The sequence below is a fragment of the Lycium ferocissimum genome, chromosome 7 (genome assembly GCF_029784015.1).
Source record: "Lycium ferocissimum isolate CSIRO_LF1 chromosome 7, AGI_CSIRO_Lferr_CH_V1, whole genome shotgun sequence".
Classification (NCBI taxonomy): domain Eukaryota; kingdom Viridiplantae; phylum Streptophyta; class Magnoliopsida; order Solanales; family Solanaceae; genus Lycium; species Lycium ferocissimum.
Genome location: NC_081348.1, coordinates 21,273,068 through 21,295,321, shown reverse-complemented (window position 1 = coordinate 21,295,321; position 22,254 = coordinate 21,273,068). Strand labels below are relative to the sequence as shown.

At 38.2% G+C, this 22,254-nt stretch overlaps 1 protein-coding gene across 2 annotated transcripts; it reads right to left on the bottom strand.

Moving 5' to 3' along the window:
* Positions 1-453: 453 nt before the first annotated feature.
* Positions 454-21,906, bottom strand: LOC132063754 (uncharacterized). 2 transcript variants are annotated; one of them, XM_059456458.1, is made up of 16 exons: positions 21,459-21,906; positions 15,808-18,489; positions 13,923-14,334; positions 12,492-12,720; positions 10,125-10,289; positions 9,734-10,006; positions 9,369-9,614; positions 7,675-8,067; positions 6,198-7,583; positions 6,017-6,073; positions 3,676-4,080; positions 3,113-3,336; positions 1,821-1,954; positions 1,138-1,389; positions 858-1,036; positions 454-757 (listed from the first exon to the last, which is right to left on the bottom strand). In XM_059456458.1, exons 1-16 carry the CDS (start codon positions 21,865-21,867, stop codon positions 656-658), a joined length of 7,548 nt encoding a protein of 2,515 aa, XP_059312441.1. In that variant the 5' UTR covers positions 21,868-21,906; the 3' UTR covers positions 454-655. The 2 variants fall into 2 exon arrangements, with proteins under 2 accessions (XP_059312441.1, XP_059312442.1); XM_059456459.1 differs by lacking the exon at positions 21,459-21,906 and adding an exon at positions 20,673-20,702 and having other exon boundaries at positions 15,808-18,469.
* Positions 21,907-22,254: the final 348 nt, after the last annotated feature.

The following is a 22,254-nucleotide window of genomic DNA, read 5'->3' as shown; positions in this document are numbered from 1 at the left end:
TACAAAACCGAATGAATTCTCTCTCTATCTACACATCAGTTTAACAGGTCCAGAAATCAGCCCAAAATATTAACGAACCTGAAAGACTGAGCCATACTCTTTCGCTAATGTTATCTAATTGAACTCACCTTCTCCTGTTTGTTCGTGCTATAGGCACCTGGGAAGTAGTGTTTTCCCAAGTCAGTACAATAATCGTTCAAAGCATTCAATTAATTCTTGGAAGCAATAGCATACAGATACTCGCACGGAAAGAGCTTCAGCAGTAGGGATGGTCGGATTTTAGACCACAATAAGCTGGCACTGCACCGACAAGAATTCTTGGCTACAGGTCAAGCGTTTTGCAATTGCTTTTCCTCTGTATGATCATCATTCCTGCTCCCTTTCGCTTAGCTTCTCTTTTAAAAAAGAACCCCCTATCCAGGAGCCCAACTATGGCCCTTTTCCACTTTGTTCCCTTGGAGACCCCAAGCACCACCTTCTGATTAGATGTAGAGAGGGTCTTTATCACTAGGCTATCCTTCCATTTTCAAGTCAAGGTATCAACTCTATTAAAACCTATAGAAGTGGATCTCAACGCAAATTGCCAACGAGAAACCACTGCAGACTATACTTACACAACAACTAGTTCTTTGCTGTGCAACTAATCCATGACTTGTCAACGTCTTAAATGATCATTGAGCATCACAAGCTTTACAGCACCATCTCCACCACATGTAACAAAACCATGAGAAACAATTTGAATATCTGTAACAGCTGCCTGAAAACAGAGGAAAAAAGAATCTCTTTAGTTATTGTGCAAGCTCAAGAACTCAGTAATTTTTTTTCCAATTATTCACACATCTGATCAAAGAGGTTACCTGAACCACACCACCAAAGCCACGGGAGCTTGGCTGCAAGAAGGTGTGTCTTTCATGCAATTTTGGCCAATGAAATACTAGTTTAGCATTTTTGGCATCCCAAAGTTTTACATCTCCATCTTTACTTCCCGTCAAGAAGAAGCTGGTATGTGGTATGGTAGATATTTTGGTAACACTCCCTTCACAATACAAAACAGAATTAGAGAAAGATCTCATTATGTACTGCCAACCAACTTTCTACAACATTTTCAGCCACAATCATGTAAAAATGTTTCAGTACCTGCGTGAGCCTTTGGTATATACCAGAGCATCCCATTACGATTCTGATCACCGGTTTTCTTCTGCGTGTCAACCATGGAATTCACACCATGGTCACCAATTTCTGTATGCTTCTGTTTTTTTGTCTTTCCAGTAGCTATATATCGGAAGTCATGAAGTCCAACATCACCACCTTTCCCACCCGTTACAATGAGTGGAGAAATAGAACCACTTCCTAAATCATTATCAAACACTGCAAGAGAGCGTGCACCTCCTGGAAACATGCAGAGGGACAATAATCTTAGCAAGTTAAAAGCTTATAACGGCTGACAGAATAAATGGACACCACTGTCCAGGGTTTGCTTAGGTTCTGAAGGAAATGTCACCACAAGTAGATTTTAAGTGGCTTATACATATGTTCATGCCAAGAAGATGAAGTCACTGCAAGTCAGCTTATTAGCTCTTGATAGATGAAAACACCCATCTCCTCCTCCAACTCCACAAATACAAGTAAACTAGTAAACTCACATGTTTTCTTGTCATGAGAGTCGCACGCTTTCTAAACAAGAGCTTTTTCTTTCTATTACCGTGGCACTGATATTTTAAGAATAATTGACATCTCTTAGTTCTGCATTCCGTCTTTTTGCTAGAAATAATATTAGAAACTGTCGCATTTATTGACAAAAAGGAAAAATGGGAACCAACCTTCGTGACACATTATGGAGGCCCGAGACGTTGCTGGTGGAGCAAGTGTGTCCCATATGACAACATTAACGCCACTGGAGCTATACCCTGCGGCAGCTATGATTGAACCACTCGAAGTAACATATGTGACATCCCTGCAGCCATTACAATAGGGCATAGCAGGCTTTAAGAAGGCACAAGATGGAGGTAATAGCACAAACGTAACCACCGCATAGCAAGGCTGACAGCAGGAGAATAGAAAACAAGGAAGAACATGTGCGTAACTGTATTATCTCTTTCAAGTCAAGCCAACAAAGTTACTAGATAGAACTGATTGTCACCAGTCCCCTTGTGGATTACTAATGACACAATGAAAGAGCAAGTTCAACAACTACACCTAAGTCCCAAACGAGCTGGGTATGCTATATGAATCCTCACTGACCATGTTAATCTGCTTAAGCTCAAGTGCTCAACTCATTTCATCATCATTACCAAATAAAAAAGCAAAAATAAGTTTATATATATATATATATATATAAATTAATGACAATAGCAATAATAATAATAATATTAGTAGTTGTTTATATTTTTACTAGCATGTAAATTTATGATAAGGTCAAATATTCCTAGAAAAGCAATAGGTTCAAAATCAACGTACTAACAATTATAAAAGCTACTCCCAACTAGTAGATCACCTATAAGGATTTTTTTTCTCCCATTGCATCCTATCTTTAGCTAAATATGCATGGATTCCAAGAAATTGTAGATCTTTCTGGACACCTTGTGATTTTGGGCTACCTCGTCCCTTTAAAACACCTTCACTTACCATAATTTCACATATATGGACCAAGCGCATCTGTAAATCGACACAGGACATGACCAAACCAAGGGGGAAAAAGGGAAATAGTGTCAAAACACTTGCAGCCCCTCATCCCCCTCCAAAGACAGCATAGGATATTCTGAGGGTTCCGTGGTGAAGGTTAGCTAGAGAAGACACAGAAGAAATAAGAGACCTTTTCCTCAGAAAATGTGACATTTCAGCTTGGAGACAATTTTGAGGAGATACTAATACTCAATTTCACTGTATTATAATACTTTACCAGGAAATTCACACAATTTTGGGTGCTTACATTGTATGGCAATTAAAGCGCAGAGAGTGTTATGTCCACTGAATGTTAGTAGGTAGCAACGAGGCGGAAAGGTGCTAAGAGAGCATATCCATTAATCTAACATTTCAGCTTGGGTTTAATTTTGAAGAGGTCCTAATACTCAGTTCCCACCTAATATAAAGCTAACAAAATTTGGATACTTACGATGTATAATTATTAAAGCAAAGAGAGGATTCTGTTGGCCGAACATTACTCCTCCCTCCTACTTCAAGCTGCCACGTGCACACAGTACCATCTGATGCAGCAGAGACAAATCTGTGACCACAATGATCAAACTTCACGGCAGATACCGAGGCAAGAGCATATGGGGGAGGGACATTTGCAGCGGGAAGCACTCCATATGTAGCAGTAGCTCTATCTTTGCCAAACTGCAGATATCATAAATTATTCTCAATGAAATATCTTAAGAAACGAACAATGACACAAGTATGTAACGAATAAAACAAGTTTTCAATTTCAGGCCAATAACTATAAAAAGGACATAGCCTATGAACAGTAAAAGAAACAACGGAAAGAAAAATTGGCCACAGATAACATGCCACTGTGTGAAGATATGGTACAGAGTGTTCTCTAGCAAATACTTGCTAATTCACAGGTATTTTATCACATTCGTTTGAGGAGCCAAACTTGTTCAAAGTGCAAATTAGCACTTGCTGTTGCTACTGCAAAAAAAAGATCTAACTAATCTATTGATATAAATGTTTTACCTCCCATAAATATATGTGTGTGTTGCTTGATCCAACCAAGAAAAAAGGCCTTGAAGGGTGAGTTGAGAATGCCCTTGTCCGAACATTTTCTACTGTGGCAGGAGGGTCAAGAAACTCATCAAAATCCTCTTGAAACCCCCAGCCAAGACTGGATCCACCCGTATTGGCGTAACCTGGAAGCCCGAATGTAGGTCTTGCCAAAAAACCTGCGCCAACAGTTGCTCCACCTAACCCGAGGTGTGTACCCTTCTTACTTCCCAGACCCACTCCAGGAGAGACGCAAGTGGGAATTGGTATAGATTCGGATCCCGCCCAACCATTATGTGGCCAGTCAGCCTCTGCCCAGACATTGCCAGCTTTATTTCCACAAGGAAGTCCATCTTCCCAGTTGAAGAATAATAAACCCTGAATCAGATAGAAGTAAAACGAGTTCAAATCAGGAAATGATGCCATTGATTTTACAAATATAGACGACTGATGGGAAATATAAGATGCAAGACAAATAAAATACAAACAAATTTACTTTATGGCCAAACTGTAATACGCAGAGTCACAGGCCAGAATAGGCATTTATTGTGAATGTTTTACTAGCAAGATACTTCCTGAATATTACAACAATATCAATCTCCGTGTGACCTATAGTTCGCAGGTTCGAGCTGTGGAAGCAACCACTATTGTGACTGAGTTAGGTTGTCTATGTTGATTCTCCCACATTGGTTTTGGATGGGTTAAGTGGTCTCCTCATATGGGCTTGGGCAATCCTCCCCTCGTGAGTTAGCTTTTGGGGTTGAGTTAGGCCCAAGATCCACTCTTTACGTGGTATCAGAGTCAGGCCCATCCAAATTCATTGTTTACCTGATGTTGGGACCCCCCATCTTATATTATCCACGCTCTAGATGTCCAGTCGGGGGGGCATTGATTCTGTCACATCAGTTGTGGATGGGTTAATTGGTCTCCTTATATGGGCTTGTGCAATCCTCCCCTCATGAGTCAGCTTTTGGGTTGAGTTAGGCCCCAGATCCATTTCTTTACATGGCATCAGAGCCAGGCCCGTCCAATTCATTGTTTCCGATGTTGGGCTGCCAAATTAAAATTGCCCACGCACCAAATATCCATCCCTGGGCGTGAGATGGGGTGTTAAGAGTCCCGCATCAGTGGGTTAAAGGGTACATGGTCTCCTTATATGGACTTGGGCAATCCTCCCCTCATGAGCTAGCTTTTGGGGTTGAGTTAGGCCCAAGATCCATTGCTTATCAGTCTACTTCAGACCCCATGCCTGCGGTCCTTCCCGGACCCTGCTAACGTGGGATGCTTTGTGCACCGGGCTGCCCTTTTTATCAGAAGGCAGCTAAATCAACAAAAATCTTTCTAGCAAAATACTTTCCACCTACTTGCCCTAATTAGCAAATGAGATCATTATATTTTTCAGCACAATGAAGTGATGAATTTGGAAAAGTTACAGATTTCATGAGAAGCATCAGATACAAATGTCTCCTATTGAAGTGACACTTGTGATACATTTGAGATCCCCCAGAATTATGTTTTCTCCAACTGAATTTGTACCCTTCATGTTCCTAAACTATATAACAAATTTGATATAACAAACATGAAAAGGGACAACGTGAATCTTTAGATTCACTCATGCTGATCTCATATCACAAGTATACCAATCAAAGTTCATAATAATCATGAAGTCGCATGCTCTAAAAGTTTCAGAAACATGCATCGAAATCAGTTTAACATCTCCATTTTCCTCAACCCAAATATGTTAAATTATCCCAGTTTTACAATTCAAATCATTTTTTTAAAGTATGAAACAGAGAGTTGGATGTTAGGGTGTGTCTGGTACAACGGGAAATGTTTTCCAAGAAAGTAAGTGGTTTTGTTACTTATTTCTCGTGTTTGGTAAGTAAGCAAAAAATATTATCTACAAAGCATTTATATATAATCAGAGAAACACTATGAGAGATGGGGGTGGGGGTGGAGGCTATGGGGCGGTGGGGCTGGGATGGAGTGTGTTGGAGGATGGGGATGAGTGGAATGTTACTTACGGAACTTGTTTTTCCTACTTCCACCGGGGAAGTCATTTCCTCATTTTTAATGAACCTGTATTCCTTGAGAAGTGTTTTCCAAAAAAATTTACCAACCAAACATGCGTAAATTGGTTCATACCAAACACACCCTTAATGATCTTAAAGTGACGTTAACCCTGGCAGTAAGCCACACGTTGATTTTTTACGACCAGAATGATGTATCAAATGCACCCTAAACACTAGCAAAACGTCAAATTCATATGCATAAGAAAACAGACAGCCAAAGAAGCCCCACAGCACTATCTTACCTTCCGATTGCTAGCAAGAGCAGCTTCATGTTGATCAATGGAGTTGATGCACAAAGCCTGCTCAAATACAGGGGATTTGCAATAGTTAGCTTCATGGAAGAAAATCTGCCATTAAATTTACCGGTAATCTCTAAGAAATACAAATTTGCAACACAATACAAAGGTTTAGGAGAAGACTTACCTCCAAAAGTTCTCCATTTCTCTTATATATCTCTATCGGACTACGGAAAGGCAAAACCTTTTTTGTATGGTGTGTATCCTTCCCCCCAAAACTTTGAAAAGGATGATTATTTGGTGACAAACAAGCAAGAGGAGATCCAGCTGCGCTACTTGGACTACCAAGCCTTTCTTCTCTGTCATAAGTTTCGTCAACTTCACACTCACTCACGATGCTGGGGTACATTTCACTCCATCCTTTAAAGGACTTATGCAAGGTATGCTGTAAAATTTTCTGGTCTTGAAGCACAAAATCCTGATTAGCTTTCTTAAGCTCAGAACAAAAATCCCATAACGCCTCAAACGCTGATAATTCATCTTCACCAGTCACCTTATCCAGATCATTATTGCTATGACTAAGTTTAGTATCTGCCGCTTTATGTTGGGACTGATAATCTTCAGAACAGAAAAGTGTACTTGCACCTGGATCTATGCTCTCCAGCAGGACAGATGCAAACTGATTCACACAATAAGAAGAGATGTGACCGCATGTGACCTTTACTATCTTAGCGAGAAGTCCTGGAACCATCCCATTATGGGTTGAGACATTGTTGCCATTTACAAAAATTGACGTAGATATACTGGGATGTCCGCCTGGAGGTAGAAACAAACCGCTTTCTTCAAGTTCCGGACATAGCAGATTTAACTTGTGTTTTAAACGACTAGCTACATATCCCCAAAAGGAAGCAACCATGACATGCCATCTCTCTTCCGGAACTGACAATATGACATCCCCAAATTGCACTTGTGGCATTTGATTCTTGTTCGGAACAGAAGATCCAGCAGCATGAATAGGTAAATCAGAAGCCATCATTTCGAGAGACTCACGAAGCAGTTTCTGTATGTTCTTTATGTCTCTCTCGTCTGAAGCGTTTGCCATTAAGAGAGGTTTCACAATCGGGATAAGAACACTAAAATTTCTTTGGACCCAAGCAAATGCAAACAGTAAAAAATACTCTGATAAATCAAGGGCAGTAAGATGTGTCCCTACTACATTTTCTGTACAAGAAACAGAAGAGAACTGCATCATGGCTCTAAGACACCAGAATGACCGACATAATCTCCTGTTGTACAGCTCTGGAATGGCACAATAGAAGCTTTCATCAGCTCTGTTACTCCTAAAGGTGAATGACTTCAAGTAGAAACAGTCCATGCTACACACAGTGATGTATCTTGCAAAAATATAAGATAGTTCTCCAGATACTTCGAGAAATAGATCTGGAAGGCAAGGATACAACGAGCAACCATCAAGTCCAACGCCTTGCTCACTTGACAGATATCTATTTATGTAGTCTCGCAACAAGTGGCATCCTATATACGCCAAACCACGGTTGCAAAATGACAAAAAGATCTGTACAAGGGAAAAAAGAAAAAATCTGACAATCAGTCTTCGCGAAACAAAAACCGCAGACATAACATTTGTTCTATGGATAAGTAGATACCGAGTACATAAGATGTTGAGGGATTATGGAGAACTTCAGTTGAAAGGATGCAACTGTAGTCATCAATTCATCTTGAAAAGCTTCAAGTAAAAGCTTGTATTCTTGATTCTCAGATACAGTATACATGTGTTCCTGAAGACATGTTATATCATTGTCTACCCAGCTTGGATGTCTCCTTAACATCTTAGACATGTATTGCATAGACAAATCTGATCTAATATGTGAATCTATCTGAAAAGCCACATCCAATGATAGCCAGTTTGATGAAGTTTCAATTAGCATTGCACTCAGCATTTCATGCAGGCATCCAGAGTCCACATTATCAGGCACACTTCGTCGATTTGAATCACCAGTGACGCTCACAGAAGAGGAAAGGCATTCCAAAGCTTCAAGCTTACACATAAAAGGAATAGAAAAACTATTAGTCCTTCTACAAAAAATATCTAATTAGAATGAACATATAATAGTAGTACACCCATACACATGGACAGTCTGGCTGAGAGGGTCACCTGGCATGCAATAACGTTAAGGTATACTGTCTCTTAAGGGGTACTGGAGGAGAACCCCTATATAAACTGACTTGGAGGAGAAAAGGTAACATAGAAGTCGATGTGTTCCAATATGATGCTAAACTGTCGCATCAGTTACGAGATGGCAGCACTCACAATGCAAACACTAATCAGCAAATAGTGTTGCCATGGTGGTACACCATCCACCATGACCTCTGACGTGGTATTTCGGAACTTAATCTGCTTTTAGTAGGATTTAGCACATTACCAAATTTTAGCTTTACAAATATTAAAGTCATGTTCTTTTTTTCTTAGATAAATTAGATTGGCCCTGACTTCAAAATTGAGTTTACTCCAAGCAGTACTTTACATGCAAAAGACGATCTAGATTGGGTTGCGATAGAGAATATATCCAATGTGTTTTCTTTAAGTTCTATAATATCTAATACGTTACTGATTCATATATTATATACATGGACACTATAAGCTATGTATTGACTTGAAAAGGAACTAATCTAGGTCAACGGATTCGCCAAGACTTAAGTTACATTGCAAAGCGACCTTAGCCAATTTTCTTATAAGAGAAATTTTTTGATGGATTTATTATAAGAGAATGCTTTACCACAAAATCACTTCCAAGTAGTTCAAGGGGACTTGAAGATGGTGAAATGTGACAGTTAAAGTATGAGGTTAGGAGCTTAGGTCATTGGTTGGTGTTTGGAGATATTTATGTGTAGCGAAGAGCAAAAACATGCTTACAATAGATAAAAACACGTTATATGGAGCAGTAGTGGAAAGAGCTATAGTGGAAAATGAATTATAGCCTCCAATTATGTAAGTCATTGTTTTGAAAATGATTTTTTAAACATAAAAAAGAACCTCCAATTATGTAAGTCATTTAACCCCATTTGGTGTAAATTAATAGTTTGAGAAGACCAAATAGCAGTATGATTTCATCAAGAAAAAAGTTTCACCTAAACAAAAAAAAAATGGATTGAATCAAAGTTAAATCAGTTCTGCATTCTAGATCTCAAAGAGGCTCCCGCTTGCGCCGGGGTCCGGGGAACCGGACCACAAGGGTTATTCTAGTCATAAAAATCCACGATCCTTGAAAAAAATCCTAAAAATAAGAAAGCTTGTGAATCCCCGAACTTTAGGAAAAACAAAAAAAATAGATGAACTTACAGGCAGACCACATCTGCTTAAGGCAGTGGCCCTCATCAAGATCGCCCATCTACTCAAGGAAGCAGCATTTTGCTCCCCAATAGCATTCTTCATGGTAGTCTTGGCTGCTAACATTAGGCAAAAGTCTCCAATGTTTGGATCTAAGAAGGCAGGTTGACGGGATGAAAATATGCACTTACTGTTCAACGACCCTGTTGGGAAAGCAAGCATTCTAAGATAAGCCTGTGGATACTTTCCCAACATCCACTGCAAATAAAAGAACTTGACATAAATATACAAACAAGGGAACAAGATGCTACAAACACAATCCCTTAGAATTAAAAGCATCACTTTGTCGAAAACTAACTAGATTTCTTGCTGAATACCTCCAGAACACTTGCAAGCCAGTAGTCACCTTTGGCAAGAGCAGACGGAAGGAGGAATTTTGAAATAAGATAATGCTCTAATGTTCCACCATAACCTTCAACAAGACGGCAAATAACAAGAGCAAGCTGCTCATCCCCAAGATTCTTCACACAAACAGTGACAGCAGACGTTGTATCTCCTCCAAGCAAAAAGAAAGCAATCGCGAGCTCCAACTGATGTTTCCCCAGTAATACGTAGGCATTCTTTAGAGCAGCAGCCTTATTTTTATCTTCCTAAAGAGGGAATCAGTAAAATTTCTAAGCAACTAAACGTTGAGTATGGATGCTCCACAAGAAGAAAACAGAAAACTAAAACTTGCATTAAACTGAAATAGCAGATGTTTAATAATACCTGAAAATTGCGTGAAAGAAATGCCACCAACGGCTTATCTTTCTCATCTTTGCTAATCTTAAAAAGGCCCGCCAATACTTGAAGTCTATTTAAAGCAATATAAAGAAGTGCACATGCCTTGGGATCTTTTTTCTTTAAATATTGTTGTCTTGCCAACTTTTCCATCTGCAGAAAACCCACCCGTGTCAATGAAAGATAAAAATATAGACATTAGTGGTTCCCGATTCTTTCACCATTTTCAGTGGAAAGAGCAATAAGAGTAGCTGTAGTTTTACGTGGAACTTTTGACATAACATTGTACTATAAGACCTAACAGCATGTTAACTTAAATTGCTGCAATGAATTATGGATACGGAACAAATCGGTGAAACTGAATAAAGATGGCCCTTTTTTATTTTTTGATAACAGAAAAATCCTTTGATTCTCGCAATGAAACTTGGTGGATAATTAGCCTGCCACATTATCCTTTTCCACTTATATATTAGAGTTGGTTCACCACACGCAGGAGTGCACCTACCACACATCCAGCGATGTACTACCTTTGCCGTAGAAACAAATCCTGGAACTAAAGATTGGCCTCTTTCCTAGTGGTCCCATAACCAGCAATGAACTACCTTCGCCATAGAACCAAATCTAAACATTGGCCTCTTTTCTAGTAATGCCGCAGTCCAAACTCACGTGAATGAAGTATTAACAGAAGATTTTGTGCCACTCATTCACCAATGAAAGAAAAGTGGTTTACTAATAACTGTATGGTATACTCAAAAAGCGAAACTTCTTCCAATATGCTAAACTTCAAAAAAGAACGAGATAGATAGGCTAAAGTTCATGCTCCTTGCGTCCTATTTTTCATAAGCATTTGACATAGCAAAGATTTGAGATTTGAATTTGACTCGGCTACTACATTAATAGTGGAATAAAATATCAGAGTAATTATTGAAAAGTTAGTCCTATGGAGAGAACATCATATCAAATTCTGATTTTAATACTAAAATGAATTAAATTTTTGAAATTCTTGAAATTTGTTTTAGGATAACATCATTAATAGAACTGTCTCAAACATTCAAATGAAAATGATCAATATTTCTTTATAACCGAAGAGATCCCCATAGGGCAGTGGCGCACGGTTCAAAACTCGGTGGATAATGGGTTCGCAACTCTACCCTTCTCCACTTACGTACCAGCAGAGTTCGAACCTATTACGTGCGCATAACTCACAAATCATGTTTGCGCTTTTACCACTAGACCAAAGCCCTGGGGCAAAACTGATCAATATTTAAGGATAAGAGTTCCTTGGCACATGATAAACTTTATCAAAAAATAAATAAATAAATAATAAAAGTTAACAAGAAAAGGACTCTTCTCCATACATTACCATTCTAAAAGAAAGGACTCTTCTCCATTATGGTTGAATAGAAAAAAGAGTGAGAACAGAACCTGAACTCTACAACCTCTTCGCAAATTAAACACAGCAAACAGGGTGAATCCTAATCACAAAGAAGGGAACCAAAAATGGAAAACTAATGACGAATATCATTCATATTTGAGGAGAAGCTATTGCCTAAAATATATACATTTAAAAAAAAAAACTCAAGTGATGTGACCTCACATTAACTGTGTTGGAAGAAACCAACCTTTTCCACCCAGTCACATTAACTGTGTTAGAAGAAAATATATACCAACCTTTTCCATTTTGTAGTGTTAAACAAATTACAGTGTTATTTTTAAAACAAGTCCAGTTCTTTTTTTACTGATTTTGGTACCATCTTGGTACTGTTCGTGAATATAATATTTTGCCTTATCAAAAAAATATGGATGACAGACCTTCATTATTTTTCTGACATTAATAATTGACGAAGAAGGTAAAGGATGGTGCGCCTAATAAAATAGGAAGAAAAATGGACAAGCAAATGATAAATACTAGAAAGAAAATTTTAATTTTCGAAAGTCTTATTCTTGACCAGCAAAAGAGGATGGAAAAAAAATTGAGCTGACTAGTTTGAGAAAGGAAGGAACATTAAGCAATGTAGAGCAGTTTACTTGGACTGCATCAGTATGTTTATCCCTAAAACTAATTATTGGGAGTCTATTTCAGGTTGTCATGTTGGAGATGTGGAATTGTCTATTTCTATAGAACTGCACTGCACCTCCCAATAAGAATAAATATAAGACGAGATAGTCCCAAAATCCACCCCCCCCCCCCCCCCCCCCCGGATCCAGGAGTCAACAGTTGCACTTTCCCACTTGGGTCCCTTGGTGATTCAAATTTCCAACCTCTTGGTAAGAATTGAAGTCCTCGCACCACTGGAACAAACTCACTAGTCATGCTGCAACTGAATTTAACATTATCTTAATGAAAACAATTACCTTCAGTCGCAGTTGTGCCACACTTGTATACCATAGTCCAATACCCATATCACGCATTTCTTGCCAAGATGGTTGCTTAGATAAAAGAGAATCAAACAAATTGTCTTGGCAGTCAGAGTGGAAGGCCCATCCAATCAGCCCAGAGTACACAACCAGCTCACCTTCTGATGGCAGTCTGCCAAATCTTTGAACAAAATATAGCTGCTGAAACCTCACTGAAACCCAAAACCTAGGAAGAAAAGATGAGTAGCATCAACAAATGATAATTTAATTAGAAGCAACTATAACTGAAGACAAATGTTTCTGCACGACTCCATGTCCTCTCATTTACTATGCAAGATAGAAAAAAATGGGATTTGTGTGATAATGAATAAAAAACGACCATGAGAGAAGAGTCACTCTTTTATTGATATTGGGGAAATCTTCATATACAAACAGTATGCCAAAAGTAAAAGACCCTACAATCACAATTATTTGAATGTTGATACAAAAGATTTAAAGATGTCACTGCACACAATAAGAGAAGAATCTAAATTTCATTTAGTGGTTTTTTTTTTTTTTTTTTTTTTAAACATTTAGTGGTTGAACATTTGGTTTTGACAAACTTACTCTTTTTGGGCAAAAAATAAAAATCCGTCGTAAAAACACCTCAAAGAGAAAGAGTTAGATATCAACTGGCTGATGGGAAGTTTGAAAGGAAGCATGATACAAGAATACCTAGATCATCTGCTACTTTTTCCTCTTTGTATTAAGTTGAAAAGAGGAACAATTGTGCTTCAATCTTACATAAATACTGGTTTTTTTATAATTATACATAATTCCACAAAGGAAAAAACCATTTTTGCAAGAATGATTGGATGAATAATGGATACGTTGTAGAAGGCAAATGAGAACACTGTCTCTGTGTGTGTGTGTGTGTGTGTACATGAGAATAGCCCATTTCGTACTACTGCCATGACATGACACGAAAAATGAAACAGAGTATAATCATTGTCCCTTGCAATTGTACCCAAATTTACCCCACAACCATAAAGCAGAGTAACACCCATAAAAAGTCTTAGCTTATCTATCAGGGAATTTGACGTGTAGTTGAACGATTGGGTTTTTATCCACACCACCCATTTACAGCTTTTGCAAACTTCATCCCAAGCATAGGAAAGCAGGATATAGCATCATTGAAACTTTTAGCATATATATCTCAAGAAAAAAGTTGGAATATGTTGTGCATGTTTGTCAAAAGCTACACTTCCCTAGTTGATATCTTAGCATATATATTGAAAAAATATGGAATACAAGGACTTATCAAAAAATTGATCATAAAAAGAATGTATGAGCTTTTACAAAAATGTATGAGCTTTTACAAACTTTTCATGCCAATACATTCACATGGAATGGAAGATTATGTATTCTAGGCTTCTTAAGTAGACTTACCTACGACCAGGTCCATCAAGGCTATTATAAGAAGTGGACTGCATATTGCTAACTTCATCTAGAAGTTGAATAGCAGCACGAATTTGCATCATTTCAGTGGCAGATATAGTTGCAAAATTCTGAAGTTTATCAAAGGCTTCTGTAAAGTCAGTCATTTCAGATCTTGCTGAAGAGATAGAGAACGCATTATCAGATGCAGCATATCCCCAGCTTGAGGTATCTGAAGGTCCACCCCATTGAAATGACTTCTCACCAGAACTTAACAAGACACTTCCTTCCAGATAGTTTGACAATGAAATGGGAAATATTAAACCACTGAAGACACGAAGGCAGCATATTTTCGCCGAAAACTTTGTGGAAGTTACATGTTTACTGACAGACTGCAGAGCTACATATGAACGTTTCCAATTACCTATACACATTTGAAACACACAACCGCGAGGTCAAACTCAGACTAGCAAGTATGATTAAGTCCAATAGAATAGCTGGAATTTCATAATGGCAACGTTAGCACATGAGATACAAATTGGCAACAAGCTTCTCATGGCAGACAAATCTGGCTGTATTTTCAGGCAAGTGGGAAACATAAAGCTGAAAAAGAATGGTACAATTAAATATTCATTGCACAACTGACAGATGTGACAATTTAAAACAAAATTACATTCCAAGAGTAATAACAAACAGAGAAACAAAACCCAGTATAGGCAAATGATTTCGCAAGACCGGACTGGCAAATGATTTCACTAGGAGAGCCTAAGAATTGAAAAAGAAGACGAGGAATAAAATTAAAATGCAAGACCAATTTCTTTTGAAGAGCTTTTTCTCTTCACAAGACCGGACTTTGGCATTGGGAAAGATGGAAACCAGTTGCCCAAACTAAAGTAGAGTTGCTACTGAATGCTGTCACGAGTCTTACAATAGAAGGAAAAAAAAGAAAAAAAAAAGATAAGAATGAGGTATAAATTAAAAAGAAATTCTGACCTTCCCATATCATGAGGCCCACAATATTACGTACTAAAACCAAACAACAGTATATTAAATTTCTCTGCCTAGTTTAATTATTCTTGGTGAGCTCAATCAAGTGACTTCTTCTCCTTCTAAGGATGACAACTCGATGCATTTACTAGTTTTTAACAAAACCAACTTAAAAATGCATCTTCACCTTTTTTTCTCCTAATTTTTTTTTTCTCAGAGCAAGTTAATTCTTGAAATAACAGTCGAGAAACAAGCTTTTAACTTAAAAATGAAAGGCACCAAGTCATTACTTTCTTAAACTTTCAAAAGTACTTTAACTCTCAGTTAATTTGGTTTTCAAAGGAGCATATAGGATAGTATCAACGAAAAAAACTTAACAGAACGGATAGACGTGCTCATTTGTAAGGCAAGCAGGACTGGGAAATTCGTCACCTATTTCAAAAACGAAAAGGAAAGCCAAATAAGATATACAAAAAAATCCATTGGTCAAAATGTGCATGATTCAACACGATCACAGGACAAGGATCGGCAACCTTAAATACATATTAGGAAAACTAAATCAATTAACATCGGAGAATTTCATTCAAACTGTATGCTCAAACAAGAAATTTTTGGCTTTACTAACTAACGAGTAAAGAGTGTACTTCAGTTTTTAGTTGTCAAGAATCTGCTAATTATTTGGTTTAGAAGCTTAGACGCAACAGCTCTACTTCCTAGATGCACATGTCAGTTCCTTAAAGCTGCCAAGCACACATTAGTTTCTCTGATGCACAACGGATTTGTAAGCACACAACAAATGGTTTGCCTATATCATATTTAAGATGTCTTCTATGAAGAAGAAGATGGTGCATGAGTATTAGATTTTGGGACGTGGGGGAAGCGGAAAGAGCATCAAAAAATTCATAAGTACCTGAAAGTAAGTTCACAAGAAATGCCTCTGGGTGAACAAGAGGAATAGATCCTCCTACAAGTTCTGCAATCTCTAAAATGCTCCAAATCCCATTTTTAACAGAAGTAAAGCCTTCTTTAGATTTTCTCACACTACTAAACAATGAAGTCTCATTGACCACTTCCAGTTTCAACGGGAGATCAGACTGACGCTGTGCATTGTCACGATTTTCATCACCAAGAAATACTGGCACTTTATCAGAACCATAGTGACAAACGGAACTCTCCTCGCAAGCTTCTCCACCAAGCTGGGGCAGAAGTTTCTTGTCCATAAAATATGAGAACTTGCTAAATACAGAAATGTATTCATCGTGAACAACCACTATCATGGCTTTGGGTCCCCAAAAGAAGTCCTGAATGGTTGGATTAGTGTGACTTGCTGCAAGACATACCCAAATGTCGCCTTCTAATGATCTTTCCGGTTCTAAAATGCACTGACCTCCACATCTCTTCTGAGCATATACATGCAACTTATTTCTAGAGCAAACACCTAGTAAAAACTGACCATTCCCAATCGTCAACCAATTAGAAGAGACAACATCTGCGTCAAAATACAAAGTGTCTTCTAGTATAAAGCTGCCAGCACCCTCAACACGCACACATTCCCATATATGAATAGTAGTAGAAGTACTTAATGGACCTTCTTTCGAGACAGTTGCAATCTTTCGGCCACAGACACTTGCAGATATAGCCAAAATAGGGTCTTGACACAGAGCAACCGTACCAACAAGATCCCATAGAGAATTCGAGCTCGCAGCAGGCACACTTCTCCATAATTGCAAACTACCATCAAAACAACCAGTGACCATATGATAAGCAAAGTAGTTGCTATATAAATTATTAGCAAAAATCTCTTCACTGCAACCAGAGTTTGTGGGACAGATAACAGCAGAACTTGAAATTTTATCATGGTGACGAGGGTCTGGAAAAATTGATGAACAAGGCTCAACCGAGACAAGGTATGCCTTACCAGAATAACTACTCTCAAATTTCAATATATTATTCTGGAAGGTGTTTGTACTGTCAAAACTGCACCCACAGCGACTTCCAGTCAAATCATAGTGATGAAGGTAAATTTTCCACGACAAAGCCTGAAAGGCTTTCTTCCACACAGCTAACAACAAAAAGCTATTGGAAATGAAGGTTTTGTTACAAGTGGAAGGCAAAGGAATTGAGAAGACGCTGTCCGGCCCCTGTTCTTGACTTCCAGCGGTAAGTGGTATAGTACATATTTTGTGACAAACTATGTCCAATTCCTTGGTTTTCACAGCCTTAACTAATAAGAAATCTATTCCATCTGCATGACCAATGACGAGAATCCGTTCTTCACTTAACAGAGTGGGAACCCATCTTAAGCTTGTGTACTTGGGTTGAGGGACTGAAGTAACACCTTTTCCAAGAAGTTTCCAAGATGGACTCAAAGTTGGGAGGCCCAACATAGTATTTGAAGCAGAAGAAAAGAACCAAAAAAGGAGCTTTCCATCAGTGTCCAGAGAGGCAGCAATTTCCAACTCAGATAAACAAGGATGAACTGCAACTTGCAGAATTTTACTGCTGTGACTGTCCATATTTGAAAGTCCCCTTCCACATAATGATAATAAACATTCAGTCTGACATTTATTTGGATTCGGATCATCGGTGCTAATCAGTTCTGAAGATACCTTAGCACCATTGGGGAGTTTTGAAGAATAAAATTGCATCCAGGCTAGATAGTTACTTGGTAATAGATTAATAAAAGAACATACAGCTGGTGGACCAAAGACCTGATTTCTCATGATAAAGACTTTATTTAAGAGCAATCCCCTTGGCATCTCGTTATGACTGCTCAACTCTTTTCTTTTCCAAAATGTCACCCTCGGGGCTCTCACAGGAGAAAAATCATCGAGACAATGAATAGCCCAAAAAGTCAGTGTTGTTTGAGGACCTACAGCAATTAACCATTCACACCTACCAGCATTGCCATGTTGATGTTCATCTGCTGAAGAATAAGACACAGCTTCACCATTAACTGTTATTATACCATTAATATCTGTTGCCCATCTTACATATACATCTAAGCCCAGCCTTCCATTTAATGCTTGGTTTACCTCAATAACAGCGACAACACGAAAAGAGAATTTATTCACTTTGTATTCATTACTATCCTTGCCAACTTTTCTAACCCTCCCATCATCAATCTCAGTCCAGAGCCTTGCAGCTCCATCTAGACAGCATGTTAATAACACCAACCTCCTTGAATGTCTGCCATCTCTAGTTGACCGTGTAACTGTAGATGGTCTCCACTGTATCATAGAAACAGGTAACGGGTGAGGTAGAATAGCCTCTAAATATCTAGAATCTGCATCTCTTTGACATACGAAAACACATTTGTTTCCTGCATGGATATGGGAATCGGAACCTTCAACGTGCAATCTATACGGAGGTGCAGCAGCAAAAGGTCCTTCAATTGACCAAGTAGCACAAATTAGAGTCTGAGGCAAATCTGGTTTAAATCTCCAAGCTATTTCCCATGACCTCCCCTTCTTCCTCCATAAGATCAATTCAATGCCACCTGAAATTATCCCGTCTCCTGACCCCGTCCATGTGATTGAGTCCACCTTTGTGGATTGTACTAGCGTTGATGTCTGGCTCCAACAAAAAGAACCTGAATATGAGTAAATAAATTTATACATCTAAGAGGGAAGGGAGAGAGAGAGAGAGAGAGAGAGAGAGACTTAAGATCCAATTAACCAACAGTAGTAATTAATGTTTGCAAAACAAGTGCTTAGAGTTCCATATTCATACTCATGCAGAACTGGATCACCTCCTAAAGAGATTGCTTTTCAGTTTGGCGCATAGGATCCAACTAATGCGAGAGTAATCTTTTTCATTTGGCAAGTTCATCGGATGATACACAGCTCTCACTATGTAACCTACCAAAGAAAAACTTTCTTCAAAAGAAAACATGCTTTCAGCCTTTCACCAAGTTTGACATCCTTCCGAGCCATTTTTATTAGGCATTGATTTACATCCACTAGTTCTCAAGAACCCCTAATTTGACTTAAAAGACAAATAATTTAGTACTGAAATGAAATAGACCCAAACAAGCAGAAAGAAAACAAAGATCTCAGTAAGCAGATCCTTATCAATTGGGGATTGAGATGTAGTTACTGAATTTTACTCTCTATTGTTTTCTACAACTTCCAAGGGCCATAATAAAGCTAAGTAAATTGCCTCAAGAGGTCACAGAAACCAACACAACTGCTCCTATTGTAAAAATATTAAAGCCTACTCCTCAACTCTTCTCCTTTCTAGTAGCATTATTTAGTTATCGTTTAGTGTCTTATTTTTAGTAGTATTATTTAGTTACCACGTAATTCCTTATTCTTCAATGTGTATTCCTATCTGTTTTGTATCTTACTATTTTGCTGTCTTTTTTATTTTGATCTGAGAGTCTATCGGAAACTGCCTCTCTACCCCCCACAAATGTATGGGTAACGTTTGCGTACATCTTACCCTACCCAAACCCCACTTGTGGGACCACACTGGGTATGTTGTTGTTGTAAAAGATATTAAAGCCGTTCTCCTAACATGCACACTCACATATAAAAGTATCACTCATATTGCTTGATCCAGAGATCCACAAGGAAAACGGTTCGATATCAATTTACAGAGGATATATCTTAAATATTCACAACAATTAAATCAACGAACTTGTACCACACTAGTATGCAAAGAAACTTTGTTAATTAAAAAACAGCAAGAACCCTCAAAGCTTATGGAGCAAGGTAATCAAGGCCAAATATGAAGTAGAAGACAACTGGATGACTAAACCAGTGAACTCAACTTATGGAGTTAGTCTTTGGAGGTCTATAAGGGTACTATGGCCAGCTCTAAAGAGTCAAGTTTCAATCAGAGTGCTAAATGGTAACAGGACATCCTTCTGGAATGATAATTCAATGGAGCTTTGAAGGATCTATTCTCTGACATATATGCTCTAGCTCATCACCAACAGAGATCTATAGCTGAAATGTCACCAAGGTTGGGAATTGATACTCAGAAGAGACCTGAATGATTGGGAGATAAGTAGAATGGTTGAGTTCTACAAACAACTGGATGACTTCACAGGAACTCAAAACGGGGATGACACATTGAGATGGCAGGGACATAGTAGTGGAAAATTCAGTGTTAATGCAGCCTATAAAATGATAAACCAACCAACACCCCAAGTCACCAACTGCCCTGGAAGCATATTTGGAAGACATACCATGCAAGGTTGCATGCTTCTCATGACTGGCAAAGGAAGCTGTGCTCACACATGAAAATTTAAAGAAGAGGAACTGGACTATGTGCTCAAGATGTTTTCTCTGTGAAAAAGAAGTAGAGACAGTTGGTCACTTATTTTTGCACTGCAGGATAACTGATCAGCTATGGAAGATCTTCATTAATCTCAGAGGCATAGCCTAAAATAGAAAGATTACACATTGGGAGGCAGCTGGAGCTGGAGCTGACATAAGCAGATGGAAGATGGTCATTTGGTGGGCAATTTGGAAAGAAAGGAACTTAGATCTGCAGCAACACTGGAGATCAAACTTAACTGTATTAAGCTTTTTTCTTTTTGGTGTAACTCTTACTATATCTATCCTAGACTCTTCCTGTTAGAACTGTAGACTGGTTTACATTGTAAATATGGTTCAGTACAACCCATGTACTGTTTTGTGTTTAATACATACAACATGTTACCTTCACAAAAAAAAAAAAAAAAAACAGCAAGACAATGCTGGACATGTAAAGGTAACAAATGCAGTCTCAAAGAAGACGAATACGATATAGACATTACATACTTACTGCTCTATGATTCATTCAAGACTTTCTGAACCTGTACATTAGTTCTCTTCTTACTCTCTTAGATCTATCTTCTGTATTTGGCTAGACGCGGTCCATCTGCTTGACATATCGGAATAGACCACAGAGGTCCATCTATAAGATCTCAAGATTAAAAGGACACGTGATTCTTATAAAGTTCGTTTAGGAACATAAAGCTTGTAGTACGGTTGCAACTCTATAAACATACTGACGTACACCTCAAGAAAGTTGTACCACCACCAACCTGTATTATCTGGGAACTCATCCGCAATCAGGAGTATAATAAGATCCTATGGAAGCTCAACAGTATCACCTGAATGATCTTGCTCTCATGAATGACTTAGAACGGACTATATCCAGAGGCGGATCTAAGAGTTAAATTCTATGGGTTGAATCTTAAGATTTTTAGTATTGAACCATTATATTTTTAAAGTTATGGGTTCATATCTACTATTTATTAGAATTTTAATAATTTTTTTACACATAATTTATACACCGCGTCAAAAGTTAGGGGTTCAATTGAACCCCCACTTACTATGCTAGATACGCCCCTGGCTATATCGATACGATTCATTTAAATAAAGTACTATAACCCAATGACGGTAATCCTGGAAGCTATTGATATGATTCACCTTAAATAAGAAACTATAACACAATAACGATCGCCTAAAGGCTATTGACATGATTCATCTCAGCAAAGTAATGAATAACACACAACAGACTATTGTACACATTTCGAAAGTGAGATCAGAAACTTATAAAACTTACTATTCGAAGCGTTAGAGTTATAAGAGAACAATCCAATACAGTTATCAAGTGCAGCAGCAAGCTCTCCACAACAAGGCATCACCGGTGACCAAGCAACAGCCGAAACAACACCAGTACCATCAATCGACAGCTCAATAACCTGCTGAAAAACCGTACCGATTACAGTCTCAGTTGGTGAATTCGGGTTAGGTAATTGACGTATAACGAGGAGTGACGTGGCACCATAAGCGATCCATGAGTAACCACAGAAGTTCGGTTGCCAGTCAATTGCTGGTTCGAATTCGGTCTGAGATTTTGATCGGTTTGGTGCTGGAGGGATGATCTCAGATTTGATCAGTTGAAGTGGTAACAGTGAAACGACGTCGTTATCGTCTACTGTGTTACGGTTAGTGGTACTGTGACTCTTCATAACGGAGGAGTTCTTCTCGTCAGTGTGTTGCCAGATTCAGCTTCGACTTCAGAGTGAATGAATTGTAGACGAGCTTAAGAATGTTTGTTAAATTATATTGGGTACCCAAGGTTTTTGAATATGTCAATTGGGTCCTTTAACTCTTCAGGACTTCAATTTATGCGTGAAACCAACAATATATATTTTATCCCAAAATATTATGAGGCTCTAAGCTATTTGATTGGAATGAAAATTTTAAGAAAAAGAAAAAAGGAAATTAAGAATCTTTAAACATATCTTTAACATTTTACATGACTAATTTTTTTTTTTTTACGGCTTTAAGAATAAAATAAATTTTTAAGTTAAATTATAAATATAAAAATATTATTCTACTTGAAGTGTACTAAA

Coding starts and splice junctions, on each gene's coding strand:
- LOC132063754 (XM_059456458.1), bottom strand. CDS start 21,867: ATGAAGAGTCACAGTACCACTAACCGTAACACAGTAGACGATAACGAC. Junction 10,007..10,124: donor TTCTTTCACGCAATTTTCAG/GTATTATTAAAC, acceptor TTCCCTCTTTAG/GAAGATAAAAATAAGGCTGC. Junction 758..857: donor GCTTTGGTGGTGTGGTTCAG/GTAACCTCTTTG, acceptor CTCTGTTTTCAG/GCAGCTGTTACAGATATTCA.